Source organism: Hetaerina americana, unplaced genomic scaffold, assembly GCF_022747635.1.
Source record: "Hetaerina americana unplaced genomic scaffold, ioHetAmer1.1.p SCAF_300, whole genome shotgun sequence".
NCBI lineage: Eukaryota > Metazoa > Arthropoda > Insecta > Odonata > Calopterygidae > Hetaerina > Hetaerina americana.
Window position 1 is genome coordinate 194,960 of NW_027286876.1, and position 23,586 is coordinate 218,545.

The window sequence follows — 23,586 nt, forward strand, 5'->3', positions numbered from 1 at the left end:
TTTGATAGTGCAGGAGGTATTTCCTTAGTTGATAATTATCTATGCAAAAATACATGCACACAGATTTGGAAATGAAATGTATAATTACCGTATTTTCCCATCGATAACGCACACCTTACGCATGACGCGCACCCTGAACTTTGTAGTTTTCATGAATTTGCATAAATATCGCGCGCGTAGGTCTTCATAGTTACCTTAAACATGTATAGATGCCATGCATCTGTTGGTATGTATACATATTTTTTTAAAAGTAATCTATCAGTTAAGGTAGATTTTGGATGGAAAACTACCAAATAAATGTTTTCTAACAAAACACAATCCAGCAACCTATTCTACATCAGGCCCCTCTTCATCTCAGAGTACCTCTTTCCTCCCTTCATACCATCCAACATCCCTATCCTGTTCCTGCCCATTCCTCATTTGCCTGACATTCTCCCCTCTATCACAGTCTTCAACATCCCACTGCCGGTCAATACCCCTTCATCCACTTTTCCTGCCTCCATAGGATTTCTCCCAACAAACCCCTCTCTTCGCCCACCATACCAAGTACTTCCTCGTTTGTTTTCTTCTCCGTCCATTTCACCTTCTCCATTCTTCTCCAAAACCACATTTCAAAAGTCTCCAGTCTACGTCTATCCTCCTGTTTCAATGACCACGTTTCCGCTCCGTACATAGCTACGCTCCATATCAAAGTTTTTACGAGTCTTTTCTTAACATCCTTACTCAACGTCCCTGTCATCAACTCCCTCCTCCATGTGAAAGCCTCTTTGCCTAGCGCAATTCTTCTCCTTACGTCCCTACTACTTTGACCGTGTTGGTCCAAAACACTACCGAGATATGTAAACTGTTCTACCTGCTGTAGTTTATGCCCTCCTATTTTAATGTTTAGGTTAGCCTATTTCTTCCTAGGAAATCGCATAACCTTTGTTTTATCAATATTGATTCTCATCCCATACCTGTCGCACTGAATGTCCAATTCACTCAGCAATGCTTGCAACCACTTGGCTGACTGACAAACTAATGCTTGGTCATCAGCAAACCTAACTGATTTTACGAATTCCCCACCCACTTTCATTCCTACCTCAAGTTCTTCCCATGCCTCTTTAATCATTTCCTCTGCATACAGGTTGAACCGCAATGGTGATAATTGGCAACCCTGCCTAACACCTCTTCCTAACACTGCCCATCCGGACTCCCCGTTCCCCACTCGCACCTGTGCAGTCTGAGACATGTACAGGTTGTGGATTAGCCTCCTTTCCTCCAATCTATTCCTATTTTCTGCAATATACTCAATAGTTTTTCATATATACAGTTATCGATGGGAAAATACGGTAATAGGAATATTGGCCTGAGAGTACGCAGTGCACTATGTAAAATCATGCTGACCACTGGGCCATGTAATAAAAATAGTCTTATAATATCAATCAGTGCCAGTGCACAGTGAGAATAATTTACCAATTTTTTCCTATGAGTAACTACAAAGGTAATGGAGGTTGGTCATGAAAAAAACCATTTCAGGTTGACAGCGATTAAGGCCCATGATTCACAATCTCCATTGGGTGGACCCAGGGATGAAGATGGGTTAGGATGCCAAGGACTCCCTTCCCTGAGAGGCCTGACTGTCATAATTTGTTTCTTTTATTTAGTTCCATTGTATCTTTAAGAATGCCAAGAAATGGAAAATCAAATGAGTTTGCTTTTGTCAAAACTGCTGAACTTTCATTATTTCTGATTTCATTTATTCTTTCCACACCCATCTTAATATTATGATAAATATATGAACCAGCGTCGATAAAATTGACGCTGGTTCCACCTCTTTTCTCCCCTGAATGTCAAACCTGGACCAGAAATGAGATCACCCATGACATTTCCAACTGAATCCACAAACAGTTATTCAAGTTAGCAGTCTTGAATAATCTGAATGGCAAAAAGGAATCTGGCTCAGCATCCCAATCAAGTCAGAGAGTATTTTACCTCAAATATAAATCAATTATATTACTAATTTGTTTGAAAATTTTAAACTTTGTGTTTAGCAGCATAAAATGTGCCGTAATATATTAAAGTGTTATTAACACCCAATACCAGGATCAATATGCTGGGCTTTCCAAATATTTATATCATTTAATGAATGGGAAAGCAAATTTAAATTAATATTCGATTGTGCATCACCCTTACCTTTTCTATCAATTCACAAACTGCTGAGCTGCTGGCAAAGTCCACATGCTTCCACTCTAAGCCTTCACGCACATATTCTTCTTGTTCCTCTCTCAAAGTCCACTCTGACACTACTTGTTGCAATTTCTCATTACAAAAATTTATTATAAATTGTTCGAAGCTATTTTGCTCCAGCATTTCAAAACCATAAATATCTAACAAACTGAGAATCCTTCTTTTTCCGTACCAACCAACCTGCAAGTAAATGAAAACATTCCATGTAACAAAAAAATAAGTTTGTTATTAACTTCAAATTTCATATTTTCATGGGAATAATTCCATTAAATTCATGTTACATATTAGATTGTTGGTAAAAATGAAAAGCTACCAGCTTTAAACAGACATTCTTAGGGCAATTAAGTCACAAATGTCACAGAGAATAGCTTAAGTAGGAAATTTGATACGAGTGAGAGTGGCTGACTTCGTAAAGTGATCATTGAATGAAACCATAATAATAAATCCAAATGGTGATGAGGTTGATTGAACACACTTTTAATTTACGTTGCCATGCTCAACTTATTTCAAATGTGAATATGAAGTACCTATGACTATGCACTCCTGGTTGTCAGACACTTTAACGTCAGTCTACACCAATGTCTCATTTGAATAAGTCTACTGAGAGAAATTAAATGCCTGCATATCTGGGTTTGAATGGTGTCATAACATTAAATGGAAATCTTCAAATACAAAATATTGAGAATATGAACCCAATAGATCCTTTTTTGAAAACAGAGGATGAATTAATTTTTATTTCTCTTGCACAAAGAAGTTTGCTTGATATATTCTAATGATGGCGGAGTTTCTGGTGATCATGTGTTTTCATTCATATATCAATGCAGTAGTAGTACGAGGGTCATCCGGAAAGTAGTACCCGTTCGTGCCGCATGAAGTGCTGACGACGCGAGTAGCCGCTGGACGAGGTCAGATAGCTTCAGTGGCTTGTCTGCCTTCTCTGAGCCAAGTTGCGTGACGCTAGCATTGCCTGTGTTGTTTCTGTGATTGTTTACAATGTTTAAAAAAATTGAGAACGCCGCCAGTTGTGAAGTGAGGGCAGTGATTAAATTCCTCAATGCAAGAAACGTTCGCCCATGTGATATTCATCGCCAATTAAAGGAGGTGTATGGAGACAATGTAATGGACGAGTCGTCTGTTCGGCGGTGGTGTCGCAACTTCAACATGGGGAGGGGGAACACACACGACGATGAGCATTCGGGGAGACCGTCTGTCATTACAGACCAACTGGTGAGCTCAGTTGACGAATTCGTGAGGAACGATCGGCGCGTCACAATTGATGACATCTGTGAGCATTTTCCCAATGTTTCTCGAACAATTGTTCATGAAATTGTTAAACACCATCTGCATTATGCAAAAATTTGTGCAAGATGGGTCCCTCGCGTATCTCAATGAGCTGGCGGCGAAGGACTATGCAGCAGGAATACAGAAACTTGTCACACGTTATGACAAATGCCTTAATTTGCTTGGAGATTATGTTGAGAAGTAGTTTAAAGTATCCTCTTTCAAATAAAATTTTTTATGTTTGTTAATATTTACTTTTGTCTTTTTATTTCACGAACGGGTACTACTTTCCGGATGACCCTCGTAGTTATTAGGGGGGGCAATTGACAACTGAGGTAATTTGCACCATTAAGGATGGATGGGAAAGGAGGAATATTGGAGAGAAACCCAGCATCACCTACCCCTATACCCTACTCTTATTAAAAGGCACCAAGGGGTCTGCAGTTTGACATCCCATCTGATGAATAGCGTACTCACTCAAAGTGCTCTCCACAAAGCACCTCTAGTAGGGATTGGGATACCCCTGTAAAATGCGTGCTGCCACCAGGATTCGAACCCAGGCCCTCTGGGTGGGAAGCCAGTACGTTAGCCACCGCACTATCCCGATCTCGCTTCATGTATCAAGTCACAACAAAATAACGAATGCATTAAACATGGCACACAGCCAGAGAACTGCCTACATCAACCCTCTACCTCACTCAACTGCTTCTCCAGGCCACAAATCACCTCCCTCTTCCAAGTGCCTCGCTCACTTCAAATCACCATCAAAAGATGATCTCGCTCCCAGAAAGTACTAAGCTTTGGGTTGGTTTGAACCACAAAGACATCACTTGACTTTGAAACCAGGAATTTCGAGTGAGTGCCTAAATGCTTTAACTATTGGATTACTAAGTCATGCATGATTCATAAGGAATAATAACTTTATGCAATGGAGACTAGTTCACATAAATCATTAAAGACCAACCCTTTTTTTTCATATTAGCCAAATTTCTTGCTAGATAAAGGGATACCCTATCAAAAACAATCACATGCCAAAGTGCAGGAGGCAGCAAACAAATCAGAGCACTGAAAAGGCCATCCACGGCAGTGAAATACCCACCTTTGTCCCTTCATTGACACGGTTGACGAGCCACGTAAAGAGACGGCTATAAAGGGTTTTGCAAAGGGAATCCCTGGATGTGGTTGCCTCCACTGCACTGAGGTCTGCTATTAATGAGGTATCAGCTAACTGCTGCGGCTGTGAAGTCTGTCCAGACACATGGTGATGGCTGAGGGAATGGAGGGAATGATGGCACTCTTTGCCAAGACGTCTTGATGTCAGCATACTACTCACTAGGCCTTGGTCCGCACCGACTATCTCACACACTTCATACACCTCTGAGGAGGGAAGAGGAGATAGAAAATCAATATAATGCAAATAATACTCAAAAATGCTCATGAACTTGGAGATTTCAGTTTTTAAATTTTATCTTCAACAAAAAAAAATATAATGAGTGAAATTTTACATTTTAATAAAACATTGAGCCATAAAAATCGACCAATAACGCATGAATTTGAGCATAATATCACTTCCATCAAGAAATTTTTTGTCTCCTATGAGTAACAGGCATCTCATTATGAGTATCTGCAAAATTACCACACATGAGGGATTTAGATAGTGAAATTAATGACTATAACTGGTAAAATAGGAATTGAACATGCACAACTTGACAGAAAATATGAAATGAAACTGCAAAAATCTTACTGATCATTGGCTACCTCATTACATTGTAGAAATTTTAAGTTACTCTGATGGTCAATTTCAAATAGTTGTGCAATTGTATGATTTACGTACAGTTTTATTTTTGTCTCTGTAAATTTCATAATGGAAAAAACTTATGAGCAGAGCTCATTTGACAAGGAATACTTGGCACAAATTTATAAACACCTTCAAGCTTTTCATAAAAAATTTGTATGGCATTTCATACACACATTAATAAAAAAATGAATATTTTAATCATTTGATACATGCTATCAGAGAGATTAATTTGAATGAATAAATGGGAACTTTAAAAATGTGATGAAATTCATGGTGCATCCATTTGGAGAGTGCAAACAATTAATTACACATCTCTAAACATTCACAATCATATTTCATCGCAAGATTAAGGCAATATTGTAACAATTTAGTAACAACGGCCAGAAAATCAAACACACCATTCTGCTGACAAGAATTAACATCATTATCCAGTTCAAGCTTTAGAAACTCCATGTCCATAAACAAACATCACACAATTAAGAATGAACAACGAACAAACAACAATCCATGTTCACAACAGCAAATACTGAAACTTTGAAAATGTAATTAAAATTATCAGCAATGGTAAAATATGTAACGAGTTAATTTAGTTAAGCAAAGCATACTTGACTTACATCTTCAAAAAAAATCATATTAAAAAAAACTAACTACCAAACATTTGTCAAGCAGATTGATTTCAGAGTGTTCATGCAGTGAGACTAGATAAATAAAGAGGAATAAAAATCGGCAAATGAGTACATTGAAAAGGAACAAAACAAGAAGATGGGAAATGAATTATGGCGATCGTACCTCGTTCCGAATCATCACAACCTGTCCCCTGAGCCCTGGAGAGCAGGTGAGGGGGAGGGTGGTGGTGGTGATGGTGAGGGGAACCCCTCTCCCCGTCCCCTGAGCATGCTTTGGTCCCTGAGGAGGGTGGAGGCGTCGGCCCAACCACCACAGACATTGTGCGTTGCTTCAGAGTGCCACTAAGCTCACCAAACTCTGTACCCAAGAGGTGGCAAACATCATACAGCTCTGGAAGGAATACCCAAGAGTTGCATCCTTCCTCACTACTCAGCGTAAGCTTGTGTTTGTAAGTAAGGTGGAGTAATTTTTGAGGCAAATCATAATTTCCTATTTCAAGTCTCCCTTCCATGCAGAAAAGTTACTATTCAACCCATCCACTATTCTTAGGTGTTTTAGTGAAATATCATTAATTCAACTAATATCTAGTTCTTATTTGAGAGGACACATTAAATAACACAATCTAATCAACTTTACTTGGGAAATGTTTAATACCTAAGGGATTTTTGAAATTACACACATAATGCTGCTACTATCAAAGTAAAATTAGTTCTTAATTTTTTCCTCATTTCAAATGAACTGGATGTGATGTATGCATCTTTCTAGCAACTTATTTTGAAGCTAAGTCGAATGATATAATTCAATGGCTGTTTGTGGTATGTGCCTGAAAATGTGTTTCTCCATCACTTAGCAATACTGGCCCTCTGTTTCATATCCTAGCACATTTTTCTAGATGATTGTGTGTGTCTCAGGAACACTCATGATTCCACATGAGTCCCAAAACTAGAGCAATCCTCAATTTCTCCTTTTTAAATAACATATTCTATGATGCTTACTTGGTTTAATTTAAGTTTTATAGTAATGTGACATCACAATGATTAATTCATTCATTTTTGAGGACTGTTCAATGAAGGGTGATGATCAATGATTTTTATTCCCATGATTTACAGTGCAAGCATTTAATATATTGTGAGCTCAATGTGACATCAATTTAATTGATTTGCGCCCAGTCGGGTGGCAGCCATTCCAAGTTGAAGTAAGTTCAGGAGGGAGTGCACAATGAGCAGTATGCTGCATTGAAACTTTCCTTTCTCCTTAACAAATCTCTGGCAGAGGTCTATGCAATGTTACAGAAGGCATAGAGGGAAAGTCTATTTCTCCCTATAAGGGGGGTCTGGAAGATGGTTTATAATTACAAAAGATGGTAGGCAATCGATTTCAAAGGAATACGGACCAGGAGTTCCAGTCACTGCTCTCATGGAAGTAAACGTTCACATCACTCCTTCCATTGAGAGAACAGATAAATAAAATACACATAAGAGCACAATCAGAAACACTGAACATTTCATTGGGGCCACTCTCAAATTGGTACCAGAAAAAGTCCAAGTGAGACTTGTTAGTGTGTGGAGGGTTCCAAGACTGCTCATTCATAAACAACAGGATGTTTGTGCAGAGGGTTGTCCAGAGTTGGAGTTCATGTCAAAGGAAGATACCAAGCTTCTTTCAAATAATCACTTCTGATGAAACTGGGCTACACCATTTTGATCCTGACAGCAAAGCTGTGCGTGGAAACCTATGGCATCACCAATGGCAGAAAAAAGGCAAAGTTCCCATTCCTGTTCCCCAATGTGAAGAAATACCATCATGGAAAGCATAAAGCTACTTTGGTTATTTTGAAGGACCAATGTGTATTGCAAAAATGGTTTGGAGCATATCTTTGAAGACTAGGAAACAAGGGGGGCACATCATTCAATATGGGGCTGCTTTAAGAAGAACCATCAATATTTGGGAGGATGACTAGAGGGAAGTACGAAGTAAAAAATTATAACCATACTTTATTAAACAGCCTCAAAGAGAATTTTCCATAAATGATAAGACATTTCAATATACTTTTTGGATGACTGAGTGAGGATTTGAAATTGAAATGCTACAAAGAGTACACTAAGGATTAAAATGAATGTGTATATGGTTTGAAATCAGAGCAGACATGAATTGTACCACACTTTCTGTCTTACATGTATGGAGGAGCCATGTTTTCAACTATTTCAATATTAAACTCTGTTATGTTTTGGCGTGATGAATATTTTTTCATATATTTACAAGAATAATGAAAAAAATAATTGGTAACTTTTCTGCAGTTTGAAGACATATGAGTAAGGGCTTCCAGCACAAAATTGCTCCATCCAATTTTGTATGCTTAGGAGTCAAACAGAGTTAACATACACTAATGAAAATGCATTTGACTTAAAAAATTTTCTTCAATTTCTTCATGACATTTTTATTCCTTTCAAAATAAATAATTTTCCAGTTATTTCATTCGTTGTTATCCTCAAAGTTAATGCACAAGAATGGAGATTTCCCCCAAAGATTTGCAATGAAATCATGAAGTAACACATGCAGTTGAAGCAAACTGAATTTGTTTGGTTAAAGTGCAGCCACTAAAAAGTATTGTTAACATTTCAGAAATTCTAATAAAACAAAATGTGGGAACAGAAACAGGAAATTATGCTATTAAAATGATAGGATAGGGAAATACTTACCATATTCATTGCTAATTGTACACCCCTCAGTGCCATCAATGTTGTTTGTAGGGATAAAAACAATATTACCTAGCTTAAGTACACAGGCTACAATTTGAAAGACATTGATTACTTCTTCAAGAGTAAATCCAAGAGTTTCAAGGGCCTTCTGGAAGTAATAACAAGAGAAAATTTTCACAATAAATTATTATCATTATTAACATTATGACATTTATACGTATGTGTGTGTGTATATATATAAACCATAAACACAGTAATCAACCCGAAGGTCGGTTTAGTAGGTGATGGTAGAGTTCACCCAGCACTAAGCCCAACGGCATGGGAAATTCACACATAAGGGTAGGGGGGGCCAGTTCCTTTCCCAGTGCCGGTTATGGTTTCCCAGGAGGATCTGGTACCCAAAAAATCACATAGCTTGGGTGGAGCTGCAGGTGCCCTGAATGCCTTGCCCGGGAGTTGAACCCGGGACCCTCCGGTCAGTAGTCCAACACTCTACCCCCTGGACTACCACAACCCATATATATATACTAATAAATGAATGTGTAGTATATATATATATATATATATATATATATATACATAAAACTTGGACAGCTAACTTAACTCAGTAACTGAGTCAGTGCTTCTGTTTCTTCCGATAAAGACGAGGTGATTTCCATCAAAATTTTCAAGAAATAACGTGTGAGTGTTCTTTTTATATGTTCTTATAATGTTTGTTACTGTCCAAGTTTTTTATTCAACATTTCTGTGTTAACAAATTGAGTAGCTTCAGGCGTGATGTGGTGGATGCCCATCATAATGAATAACTGATCTAAGGACTTTTCCACTTGATAACATTTTTTTTATTTTACGACCGGGTTTTGATGTATTATCGACCTGATAATGATGTAATACATCGAAACCCGGTCGTAAAATAAAAAAAAAATTTCATCAAGTGGAAAAGTGCTTAGATCAGTTATTCATTACTTCCATGTTACTTTGATGAAATCATCTATGTATATATATGTGTGTGTGTTTGTGCATGCGTGCGCTTAGGATAAACTTAAAATTGTATTATTTATTATGCATTATATCATTTTGTATTTTATTGAGTTTGTAGTTAATTGATTGATTGAAAAATAGATTTTATTATACAGTAAAATTTAATGCAACACAAATTAACTTAAGACTATTGACATTGAAACTCATGCGAAATAATATTGTTCAATTTTTATAAATTTATTTTTAATTATAATAATTCAATACAATTAATATATCACAAAACATTCTGAATATGCATGAAAAAAAATAGTGACTTCACCCCTCATATGCTGAGACAATGGGCTAGTTAATATGTGTTTACCACGAGGTCAATTATATGAAGCCTTCTGTGCAGTTGGTTATCAGGACATATATGATCAAATGAAAAAATCAGCTTTAACACTTAAAACTTTATTCTCAGGCTTATCTATTGACTGAATGAACTCAGACTCGGATATAAAACGAAGGGTCATTCACTATTGCAAGACCAACAGACGCAATATAAGCCAATAAGGAATGTGACAAATTTCAAATAAAATACCTTGGTTACTTGGAAATCCCTTCGGTCATCAACTGTTTCCAACTGAAGGGCACGGCTGCTGTGAAGAAAGGCATAGTTATCGACATTCCTCTGAAGTTTCAGCGATTCTAAAAGAGAGCAGAAACCTATTGTCAAGTGTGAATGATCATCTTATAATACACTAGAATGATAGCAAATGACAATGATATGAATTTGAACATTTCACAAAAGACAGAACATTAAAAAAATGAGATCCTTTACAGAATATGATGTGAAAATGCCAACCATATTTTAAAACTATGCATTTTCTGGTGGTTCGGTTCTTGGGACACCTGATTGTTAGCCAGGAATAGTTTATCAGGATTTAAAGGGCAGACGGACAGGTACACCTCAGATAATACAAATAATCTTCCACACAGAAAACATATAATTAATATTTTCTATGGATATAACTAGCATGAATGAATTTGATTGAGTTTGCTCCAGTGAAGGATTTGGTCATCCCTGCTTTTTCAATTTATGCAAAATACATTTGCATTTTTGCTTAGTTAAGCAGAATCGAAAATTCTAACCTATAAACCCATGCAACTTATATTACTTTTGCCCAGCAACAAATATCGACCCTTTTTTTTCACTTTTTACTGCATTTCTCACTAAATCTTCTGACCTTAAACGCTGGATACTTGGAAAAAAAATGTAATTTTGACCCATTGTTTCCTCTCTACCAGTCTAATATATCTGAATTTGAAAATGTTCATTATTTTCTTGAGGGCAAAATTGAAATTACTTTATTACTGGATACACATTGGGTCACTCGAATTGGATGAATATGCCCTTATCTAATAATCATTCCAGTGTACCCAAAGTATAATCTTACATCTGATTAAAAGCAGGCACTCTGCCATCATATACTGGGCTCTGAGAGTCTGGAGTAAGTCCCACACATTTTTAACGATGATTAATTAGGAAATATACCTGTACTTATTTCATTTTATGAAAGAATTCGTTTATTTGTTCTGGAGTGTCAATATGTCTTAGGAATTTAGTTCTTGTATTGAGATAATTTTATAAAGGCAAGGCATTTTATATTTATACTCGTAATTCAACCATGATAATTACTAATACTTTTCCTAAGACACGCAGAAGATACTTATCACATCACAGATGTGCCAAGACAATGTCTGAATGAGGTATATCTACATAATTACTTCTCAGAGAGTGGAACTGATTATGTCCATTCTTTGGAGAATGCCATTCAGAGATAAAAATCAGATTGCTGCTAAATGCAGTAATAATAATGAAGTGACTGAAATTCACATCATCATAAAAGACAAAAAAAATTGAAAGAGAAAAAAATGCCTGATTATCAGGGCATTATAGACTCAGAAAAAATTGGTGAAATATAATTGGAAATTGGCAACTGGTTTATATAAAATAAAACACACCAGTTTTGTGAGGAGATACGTGGAGGAGATATTGATAAGAATAACTGTTTTCATCCCAGGTATTGAGATAAAAAGAGGAATGCACAGAGCACCTTACAGCAGAGCATTGATAATCTAATCGGTTGATTTTGAAAAATTTTTATGTGGCACCCACATAATTTACTGAACAAATGGGTGAATAATTGCTCTCAAGAAAAATTTTCATTGATGAATCTTCTCAAGCAATGCTCCTTATTAATACAAATCAAGTGACTGGGTACACTGCTTCAATTGGCATTAGTACCATCTTATTTACATTTGATTTAGAGCATTTTAAGATAAGGGAGTCAGTCTATAAATAGCTGTAAAAATATTAAGAAAATATTTATTGAATTATGAATTAAAAATTATCATGGAAATGACATGTCGTAAATAAAGACATAGATAGAAGTTAGGAGCTACAAATATTTAAGAATAGATGAAATTGGTGATCTTTGTATCATGGGCAATGCAGAATGGGGAGAGACATGTTAGGGAGGTCAAGTGCTGAGAATGTTGTGGCCTCACAAAGGACTATAATTACAAGTGTCCAATCAGTCAGAGAGGTGTGCTCTCTGCTGGTGTGCATTCCCATGAGCATCATCTTTGGGGAGGGAGGAAGTGGACACTCATGAGAGCATCATTCAGATTGGTGCACATCTTAAAACAAACACCGCCAGCCTTATGTAAAAGGTGGGAGGACGGTATTGGAATCAATGTTATGACTAATGTTATTACAACCATGTGAAACTTTATTCTTAGATTTTAAATTCAATTATGGGAATGGACAAATGCCCTCACTTACTCAGCAATTGAATGTCAGCACCTGTGAGCAGTTGGTAGAAAATGTGGAAGTTTCTTTCTCCCTGTGCTTGTTTTGTTACTCGTGACTGCAAAAAGCAAAAAATTCTATTATTTAAAAAGAGTTATTATAAAATTTTATCATAATATTGTTTAATTATATTAATAATAATCAGTTTTCTAGATGCTATACATAGGGTTGGCTTGATAATAGTTTTTTATTCCATCTGATAACAATACTTTCCTTGCAAATGTTTGGACACTCGTATTTGGTACCATGACAACACTTAAACTCAAGTGCACACATCAACTATGCAGAGGTGCCACCATAAGGGGATGGGGGCATGCGACATGATAATAATTGTGTCATTCAAATTTGGGGGTGGGGACAAAGAAGAAAATATTGCCCCAAAATCATGTTGCAGGATCAAAGAAAATTGTGGACATATTACCACACTGACCAAAGTGATTGAAAAATAATAATTATGACTGGCCACATTTTACATGGCTACAGGACAGTAATAATTTCTTGTTGCTAGCATTAATTTTCTAATACATTGAGACTCCTTACACAATTATGCTGTCTTTTATATTAATGATAATTTTCAGTATAAAGTTCATTCAAAATACAGCAACACAAAATAGTTAAAAGATTATACATTTGTTAGGAGTGGGTCAATTTTTTGGGGGAGGGAGAGTTAGTTGGTTCGATTAGAGGGTGGAGTCTTGAGGTTTGAGGGAAGGCAACCCTGCACAACTTTACGGTTGGTAGATTTAACTTTAATACATCAGACTGGTCAATACTAAGATTACTGGCATTGGCTTATATTTGGGATTGCAGGGGGATATGTCAATATTACATGATTACACAGTGAGTACATTAAATTTTGAACAATGGATATCATTTGGGAGTGAAAAGATTGCAATCCACTTGACAGCTATCACAGTCATTCTGGTAAATATTCACAAGACCATGATGGGACATGATAATTTTGAACTCTCTCACCACTTTCTTGACATTTTCACAAAAAGCATTTTCTTGTCACCCCTATATTTGGTAAACATCATTGATTTTCATGCAGCTTCTCATCACCCAGAGATAACATCCATTTGATCACTACTTATCATGTAGGAATATAATATTATAAATTTATTCCCATTAACTGAGATACAATTGAGCTTCCTTGTGACAGTAAAAGAAATAAAAGCAAATATTAAATATTTTTCTACTTCATAAAATTTACCATACCATGGAATACTAGTAAGTAGGCATCAGGTCAAATGCATGTAAAAAAATGCATGCACACAAAAAAAAAATAGTCCCACAGAATGGAATGAGAAACTAGATAAATTTTCCAATAAAATAATTTTATCCTGTCACATAATTATCCAAAACCCACTTTCAAAGCACTCATGTTATCAGAAATTGACAAAAAAACCCAATGATTGCCATAGTCATTGAACAATATACTTCAGGGAAATAATAAAAATGATAAATCAATAAGTGAAATCTTCAACACTCATTTTAACTTTGAAAATGTTTTGATACAATATGCATTTTTAAAAAGACATCTGGTCAAAAAATCATCAGAAATCTCATGAGTGTAGGAAATATTCCGGGAGGCGAGGAAATTATTGCCTCTGATGAGACAGACATTCAACAGGAGGAGAGGACTATCATCTACCAAAGCTGGACTTGAACCCGAGTCATCCAATTGTCAGCAAGTTAGGAAACTGCTTAAAGCACTTGAGTGGGAAAATAAATTAAAGCCATCTCAAAGCTCAGGTGATTCTAGACTGTATCCTGGTTCATCAAATTGCTTCATGGGAGAATATGAATTCATGGAGATAAAGATCATTTGATGACCTCATGATTCAAAATGACTAAAACTGGGTGAACTTTTCATTTCAAAAACTAAAATTTTCATTGATTTTAGGTGAGGACCTTCATTTGACAAATATTTTTCCATTACAGCATATTTGCTACGTTATGAATCATCTATCATTTCGGGGCGATTGATAATTATCCTCGCCCGTTGACTTTTTCACTTTTAGCTAGTGAACAAGGCATTTAAACATTTGACTTCATGAGAGAACTAAGAAGAAGTGGTCCTTTGTGTACCTTGTCGGGGGAGAGGGCGCTATGCTGCGAGAGCCAATAGAGGTGGAAAACATGGTTGGAGAGGTCCAGGGGAACTGCACTGTGAAGAATCAGGACAGGTAGGGTGTTAGCAAGTTGGTTATTCAGAAGGATATCTCGAAATCAAGTTAAATGCCTGTCAATTATCACTAGGAAAAACTTGCATAAGTGGCACATTAACCACCATAATAGGATAATAGACTAGTAACTATCAAAATGATAAATATTTAGAGAGTGAAAATTTACAATGGGTAGCTTATATAGCTTTCCTTATACATCAGTAAATCTTGCTCAACCTGCCTCTACACTGGAGTTGAAATGTTATTTTAAGGTACACATGAATCCATTAATAGCCTGGCACAACAATGATAAAACAAACAATCACATCTGTCAGATTATTTTCATTGGTCTTCAATAGACTTCTATTTCACGTGCATCGGCCATAACTCGAGCCCGATCACACGAAGCCCAAGTGGTACTGCTGCAATCCCCATTCTCTTTTTATTCAATTGGGTGAAATTTGTTGCCAATAAGATGATCACGCTCAAGTCTCAACTACAGAGGATGATTTACTTTCTCAAATAATGTTATTTCAAATGTTCTAATACTCTTCCAATGGTTTATAATAATAAGGAGGCCTATGCTTATCAACAGGCTATCATAAAATGAAGATAATATGACTTAAAAGAAAACAGTTATTTACATAGTAGTACATTAAAAAACAATGCTTAACTAGTCCAATTCTAAGAAACTGCAGGAGATGCCATAACAGTAACTTTTAATGGAGTCATCCGTTAATATGCATTTCAGTGCAACAATTTCAGAGTGTAAAAATCATTTGCCTTGACTCCAGGTCAAGGTGAATGACTTTTACACTCTGAAATTGTTGCATTGTAGTCCAATTCTAATTATTTATTCTAAATACTCATCCATTAAGCACATAAGTTGGAAAAACAGCCATCTCTCAAACATGTTTTGAAACTTAACATTGCGGCTCAGTCTCCCTGTATTCGGAAGCATATTTGAGAGGCATGCTTGTTTGACTATTCCAAATTTAGAAATTTTTTTACATGGAATTATAGTTACTTTGGTACTTCACCTCTTTTTGCACATTAATTAAAATCAGATTAATCAATGAGTTGATCGGGTAAATGTTAAAATATGGCCCTAATATACGAGGGTCATCCGGAAAGTAGTACCCGTTCGTGCCGCATGAAGTGCTGACGACGCGAGTAGCCGCTGGACGAGGTCAGATAGCTTCAGTGGCTTGTCTGCCTTCTCTGAGCCAAGTTGCGTGACGCTAGCATTGCCTGTGTTGTTTCTGTGATTGTTTACAATGTTTAAAAAAATTGAGAACGCCGCCAGTTGTGAAGTGAGGGCAGTGATTAAATTCTTCAATGCAAGAAACGTTCGCCCATGTGATATTCATCGCCAATTAAAGGAGGTGTATGGAGACAATGTAATGGACGAGTCGTCTGTTCGGCGGTGGTGTCGCAACTTCAACATGGGGAGGGGGAACACACACGACGATGAGCGTTCGGGGAGACCGTCTGTCATTACAGACCAACTGGTGAGCTCAGTTGACGAATTCGTGAGGAACGATCGGCGCGTCACAATTGATGACATCTGTGAGCATTTTCCCAATGTTTCTCGAACAATTGTTCATGAAATTGTTAAACACCATCTGCATTATGCAAAAATTTGTGCAAGATGGGTCCCTCGCGTATCTCAATGAGCTGGCGGCGAAGGACTATGCAGCAGGAATACAGAAACTTGTCACACGTTATGACAAATGCCTTAATTTGCTTGGAGATTATGTTGAGAAGTAGTTTAAAGTATCCTCTTTCAAATAAAATTTTTTATGTTTGTTAATATTTACTTTTGTGTCTTTATTTCACGAACGGGTACTACTTTCCGGATGACCCTCGTATTAAGCACATTCACCTTGCAAATTTTTGCAAACAGCTCATAAATGTCAGTCCTTGGTTATCTTTTATGAAGTCAATGCTGAATTCAAGCAGCCTGTCACAGGCTACAGCATTTAAAACATTCATAGTATCACATTCATAAATATAAGATAGTGTAACGCATGAAGAAAGAATCAAAGACTTTGCGTTTCTACAGGAAAGAAATCATTGCGTTGACTAGTATCAAACACACAAATTCAGCCACAATTACCACCCAAGAAAAACTAATGACCTCTACCCCCCTCCCTGAACTCAGTGACTGACCGCCACACACCAGCCCTTCCCCTCACCCATCCCAGTCACGCTCTCTCTGCTCGTATCACACCCACCCGTTTCCCTCCACCCTTCCCTCCCGATCATCCCCTGACTGAGGCCATCCATTGACGATATATATACATACGAGTGCATACTTTTTGTAACCAGTCCAGATGATGAAACAGTGGAGCAAAACTTGTTGACACAATAATTCCTTTCCCATAGAAACGCAGTTTTTGATTCTATCTTCGTGCATTACAAATGGATATCCACAAAGTATCAGCCTCAACCATCTCTCGAATAAAATTGTGTGTTTTTTCAATCAGTATCAACCGTCTATGAGCTGAGAATCAGCCACTGATTTAAATTAATGGTATGCGCTACTTACCTTTTCCAGGAGGTCTGATTGAAATAAAAAAAGGAAGTAATATTTTAAAGTCAAGCAGAAGAGATTAAATAGTGATGAACACATGAAATGTAAAAAAAAGGTTAACATAAGCTACTCAACAATGCTTTTTGATTACAATTACATCATATAAGAGATTATTTAAAATTTTAAACAACACAAGATAGTATACTCTTCATTGATATTTATTTTTGTGTGAGTATTATTAGTTGTCTGAGTACAAATGAGCCAAATTGCAGTGGATATACAACATTTTCGGGCGCAGAAAGGCATAAGATTTTCTCTTACCACATTCATGTGAATGAAAGGAGCAGATTGAAGTTCATTGGTCATTTGCAAATTCAAGTTACCAAAAGATTACATTTATTGCCAAGCGCACATCATAGGGATATCAATTGAATCAATGGAAGATTCATATTACAAGAATATGTATTTTTTTAAATACAAAATTATGAATATGTAATTTTGAAGCACCAATGATATATTTCAGTGAATTCATGACTTATATGCTCATGCATGCAATATAATTTTATAATAGCAGCTATTGTTGGACATGGGAGAGAAGAGTCTGGGGAAGAAGAGATAAAAGAAGAACTAACCCAACTACTGGCAGAATGTATGGGAAGGAATGGAATGTGGATCTTGATCTGAACAGAGGACGTAATATAAGGCTCTGATTCCAAATTTCATCTTTCCCAAGAAAGTCTGCCCTGAAGTTAAAACTGAAATCTGGTCGCTTATTATGGAACATACTTTCATAATTTTAAAAACCATCCTTCATAGCATTTATCAAGGGGACCACCAACAGCTGAAACCGTTTGCGCCACCAGGAGCAGGAGGGTAAATTTGTAGAGGTAGAATTTTTAGGGAATGGTGAAAGGGTGGCGAGAAGCCTGGATGCTATTCCCCAAAGCTATAATTAGAGCTAGTTCAAAAGTCTTTGTAATTTTCACACATGGGTTCTGCTGATGGTAATAAATGGTGCAGAAGTTGCTATTTGTGTACATTACAAATTATGTGCAAATTTTAAAGTTTTATATTAAATTTTAGATTCTCTTCAAAGGAATTGTAAATAAACTTGTAGTTCTGAGATGTGGGCACCCAGGATCAGTATTACCCTACTCCTAATGAAAAGCACCAAGAGGCCAGCAATTTAAACTCTCATCCAATGGAAAGGGAAACCACTACACTTGTAGTGTTTTCCAAATGGCACCAAGAAGGGATTAGGATATCTGTCACCTCCAGGATTCCAATTTAGATCTTGAGGTGGGGGGGGCTAGCCACTATGCCAATCTCAACCCTTAACAGCCTAAGCCTGATGGAATGTGGAATTTAGGAAGGATGTTAGTATCTGTATTCTATCCCTTAGAGCTTTGCTGGACCCCTTCAGTGTTTTACAAGGTTTAGACATCTTTGAGGCAATTCAGAAAAGAAATAGTTTAGATCACCTTTTGGCCCATCATTCCACAAACCTTGACAGCATGATTTCAGATTCCTCTCAAGACATTATGACAAAACCCCAAAATAAGCAACAATCTTACAAACTATTCTAACTAATTGTAACTTGTAATAGTCAAATTTAGTCAATTAAAAATAGATATTGAATAAATAAGAAAGGACAATAATTTGAGAAATAATTGGTATCAGGGAAATAGATACTGGAGTAGAAGGGAGAGCTATGCATAGCTTGTACATGAAAAACTACATCAGGATTGAAAAACCTACATGAAAAATTAAAACTAACCTAATGCAAAAAAAAGGTATGTTACAAAACTGGAAGAGACCACTCAAATGAGCACAGAGCTTATGTCAATGCCGTTTAAGATAGTAACGGTGAAGTTCCTACCAAAGATGAAGACAGGCAAAGAGATAGAAGTAGTTGTCGGAGGATCTGATGAAAAAAAACATGCTCATGAATAAACTCAACGAAGAAGAAGCTGCTGATGGTGATAAGAAAGGAGTTTTCATTCTCAGGACTGAATCAGGCAGTGCAGTTGATGGGAAAACTTGGAACCACAGAACAACTAAATACTATTGCAATTAATAAATAATGAAAATATAAGATTTTGACATGGCTCTAAAAACTAATGTGTGTTGAGAGGGGAACCTTTACCTAAATGCCATTCAACAATTTTTTTAAATTTGCAAGGGGGAGCTTGTGCAGTCTGCCTCACACAAATCAATGCAAATATAAGATTGTATTAATAAAAAGTATGAATATCTTTCTGGAGAAGCCTTAAAAATTTTGAAAAACATATTTTTTTATACAATTCCATTCTACCTTTGGAATAACAACATATTCCTACTCTTTTGTAGTTTATAGAAGTTAAGATATCACTGAAGATAAATTAACTCATTTGTGAGAAATGAAATCACTGACACAATTGTGTGGATTCATTAGCATAAGTGAACTAATATGGACTAAATGGTTTTAGTTAAAATTCGAAAGGAAGCTATAAAAAGACTTGGGTTTATCTAAAGGTTTTTAAAATTCATATTTCATAAAATGTTCAATTCAAAATATGTAGAAAAATGAGTGTATTCTGCTCTTGACTATCCTTTTAAATTAAGAAAAATAAAAAATATTGCATGATTACAAAAATTTTCATTTGGAGGCAGGCATTTTCAATGGAAGGTGTATAGTTCTATAATTGTGCATTTAAAAATACACTCAGTTTTGACTCACTAAGTGACCTCGTAGGCTAATATGTGAAAAAACAATTTTCACTCAATGAAAAATTTAGCAAAGTGAAGAAATGTGAATGCATGAGGACGAGTGATTGAGACACTTCTGTGGGTAGGGGTAAGAAGTCAATCCTTTTAACGATGACATGGATATAACTTCCTTTTCATTTTTTTTTGGATTTGTACATTATGATTTTTTATATTGAGAATAACTAAAGAGCACGTCTATTTTTTTAATCATCCATGCACCACAATTCAGAAAACTTAAGAGAGACAGCTAGCTCCTTTCAGAATACTCGAATTAGCATGCTTATACTTTGTGAGAAGCAACTTCTACTAGGACTCAGCTACGAGTATTCCTGAGCAGAGAATTATTGATGCTTTTTCAATGATAAATATAAATAAAGGCATCATCATCCTTAAATTCTGAGAGTTGATATAACACATATTTGGTTGTACATACTCTATTTTAACTTTCACAAACACTGTATTTCAAAACTCAGATATATACTTACAATTCGTTACCGTCCCACCTAAAGGCTCTCCCTTAAAGTCAAACTCTACATCTAGGCACTTTCCCTGCAAAAAAAAATCTCCATCAACATTTTATCCAAACAACATCATTATTACAAAACTAAAATGAACCATATCCTCAATGAGACATGACAGACATCATTTCATACTGAGAGAATTTGATGTACACCTTCATAAAATTAAATAATTTAAAATGTGTAAAGCAAGGTATTGCTCTGATTTTTCTTAAAATGTTATTTAAAAAATATTACCCATCACTAAGCATCCAAAATTCTATTTTAAAGATTTTCCTCAGATTTTTAATCATGTGCCGCTGTGCAGTTCAATCATTCTCAGCATCTTCCCTCCAGCTAAAGGAGGAGTGGGAGTGACTTCAAGCCCTGAACCCGTGCAGTGTAGCCAATCAGCAGACAGAATTGTGAGAATGGACATTCGATGATGTGCTCACCAGGGAGAGAAATGATGCCTGCTAAATGTGCAGACCAAAAGGCTCAATAATGTCCTAAATTAAATGCATTTTATATTCTCATTTCACATGCATGGAAATATATATCTCATGTTTACAGCAACCCGCACATCCACTCAAGTGGTGGTCATGGCTCCCAAAAGGCCACAGAGAAAACATGTCGCCGGTGCCCTTGATGGATAAGCACAACTTTAACTTATGTGCCCATCTCTTGTATTATTATTATTATCTTGTGTAATATTCACCCATCACATAAAAACCTGATCGATTTGCCTCTATATTCACCCTTTGTTTGCATTCCATTTTTGATTCAGGACTGTCAAAACTACACCAAGAGCTTTGTTTTTCTTCCAACTTTTTACACCATGATGATCCATTTGAAAAAGGGTAGAAGTTAGTAATAGCAATCTATAATTGTGTGAATATTTATACCCACATTAACATATCAACTGAGGATAGATAGTTATTAGCCATCAATTTTGTAACATGTTAAACGAATATGTAATCTTTTGGAGTGACTGCAAATTAATAGTTGCTAGCCATCTATGCCTAATGGCTACTATTAATTTGATTATAAGTTAGCTTACCTTAAAAAAATTAAGCTGAAGATATAATAAGAAAATACGTGTGGATGAGCAGGGAGCTTGTTCCGTATTTAATAAGTTGCCCAACGCTATTCTTCGAATGGCATCAAAAAGTGGGCTCGATAGTTATTCCGTAAAAGCCATCAGCATCAGGATCGACAAATGGCATTGAGTATGATCGATGCCATTTATGGTGCCAAGGATGAGTTTAGGAAAAGTGAAGTTAATGCCCTATGCATGAAGATCCAAGTTGACAGAAGGTTGAAAAAATAAAAACATATCCTTTCAGTCGATGCCATTGGCTGAAACGATACTTCCCCACCCTTGCCTTCCCTAGCCTTTCCCCTTGAACCAATTAAGCACCCTAAACCCATTCAAAAAACCTGGATCACTCCAGAAATTAGGCATTTGTCCAGGGTATTAAGAATTAAATCACAAAATAATATATTCCCTACATATAACACACTGCACCATTAATATTCTAACTTAAAAATCTGTACCGTGACATTGTTAGAAAATCAAAGAAAGAATATAATGATAAACTAATCTTAAATGCAACTCATAATACTAAAATGGCATGGCATATTGAAAAAACCATAAACACAGTAATCAACCCGAAGGTCGGTTTAGTAGGTGATGGTAGAGATCACCCAGTACTAAGCCCTATATGGCGTGTGAAAATTCACACATCAGGGTAGGGGGGCCAGTTCCTTTCCCTGTGCCGGATATGGTTTCCCAGGAAGATCTGGTACCCGAAAAATCACTTTAGCTTGGGTAGAGCTGCAGGTGCCCAGAGTGCCTTGCCCGGGAATCGAACCCGGTACCCTCTGGTCAGCAGTCCAACGCTCTAACCACTGGACTACCGCAACCTACCATGGCATATTATTAAACAAAATTCTGGTTCTAATGAAGTAAAGCTATCAGCCCGGTTTAGGGATGATAAAAGTAAACCAGAGGATCCAATAAAATTGGCAAATGAATTCAATAGCTCCTTCTTAAAGCTACCAATTGTTAACCTACAAGATCCTCCTCATTAAATCAATATCTCCTTTGCTGCGCCTTTCAAGTCTATATTTTTCTTAAACCATGCAGCATATCAGAGCTTCACTCACATATTACCAAGGTGGTGAAGAGAGCCTCAACTGATATAAATAGTATATCAGGAAAAATAATACATAACTGTGTAGATGAGTTTTCAAGTCCCTTACTCTCATTTGCAAATCAGAGGCTGAGAGATGGTATCCATCCTGAAGCCCTCAAAGTATCCATTAAGGTAATACTAATATATACAAGGGTGGTCTGAAAAGTTTCTGACTTAATAAAGACACAAGACTTTTTTTTTTAATTATCTGAAATTTTTGAGGCCGGACACTTTTCAGACCAGCATAAAAACAAAGGGGAAAGAAATGATGTGGGAAATTATTGACCTATATGAATAATCCCCCAGCTAGAAAAAATATTTGACTATGCATTCAGCAAAAGACTAATGGAATTCCTTGAAGTCAATAACCTGCTATCCCCTAAACAATTTGCATTTAGAAAAGGAAAGTCAACACAGCAGGCAATTTTCAATGCAGTTGACACCATCATACAACAAATTAATTCCAAGCAAAAAGTAATAGGTGTATTCTTTGACGTGTCCAGAGCATTTGATGTGGTTGAGCATGATAACCTCTTGTACAAATGTGATTTAATGGGTACTAGAGGCACAGCACAGCTGTGGTTGAGAACATACCTCAAAAATTGTCAACAAAGGGTACCTGTCCAGAAGAACGGGAATACCTTCCTGTCTTCACCATTAGGTGTTGATAAAGGCGTTCCTCAAGGGTCAGTGTTGGGCCCAAATCTATTTCTGGTTTATATAAATGATCTACCTAGAAAATCACACATAAATCTTCTCAGTAACAGTGTTTTGTTTGGAGATAATGTGAGCATTGTGCTGTATCAGAAAGCCTTTGAAGATCTGATGACTTTAGGTGAATCTATTATTCATGACATGGCATGTGGTGCTATGGGAATGACCTTATTCTTAATGAAACTAAAACCCAGCACATAATATTCCCTGCCATTCCGATAAAAGTAGTTCTCAGCCTATGACAAGTAACAGTAAA

The 23,586-nt window shown here is 36.5% G+C and overlaps 1 protein-coding gene across 1 annotated transcript in view; it reads right to left on the reverse strand.

Annotated features, from left to right (window-relative positions):
• LOC139691219 (unconventional myosin-Ib-like) overlaps positions 1 to 21,194 on the reverse strand; it is a 65,278-nt gene extending 44,084 nt beyond the window's left edge. Inside the window, exons 1-9 of the mRNA XM_071588964.1 lie at positions 21,177 to 21,194; positions 20,407 to 20,470; positions 17,189 to 17,202; positions 12,443 to 12,527; positions 10,196 to 10,302; positions 8,635 to 8,782; positions 6,098 to 6,325; positions 4,610 to 4,887; positions 2,176 to 2,409 (exon numbers count right to left, since the gene is read on the reverse strand). Coding sequence (XP_071445065.1) covers positions 2,176 to 2,409; positions 4,610 to 4,887; positions 6,098 to 6,325; positions 8,635 to 8,782; positions 10,196 to 10,302; positions 12,443 to 12,527; positions 17,189 to 17,202; positions 20,407 to 20,470; positions 21,177 to 21,194 — 1,176 coding nt within the window. The remainder of the gene's footprint in view (positions 1 to 2,175; positions 2,410 to 4,609; positions 4,888 to 6,097; positions 6,326 to 8,634; positions 8,783 to 10,195; positions 10,303 to 12,442; positions 12,528 to 17,188; positions 17,203 to 20,406; positions 20,471 to 21,176) is intronic.
• Positions 21,195 to 23,586: the final 2,392 nt, after the last annotated feature.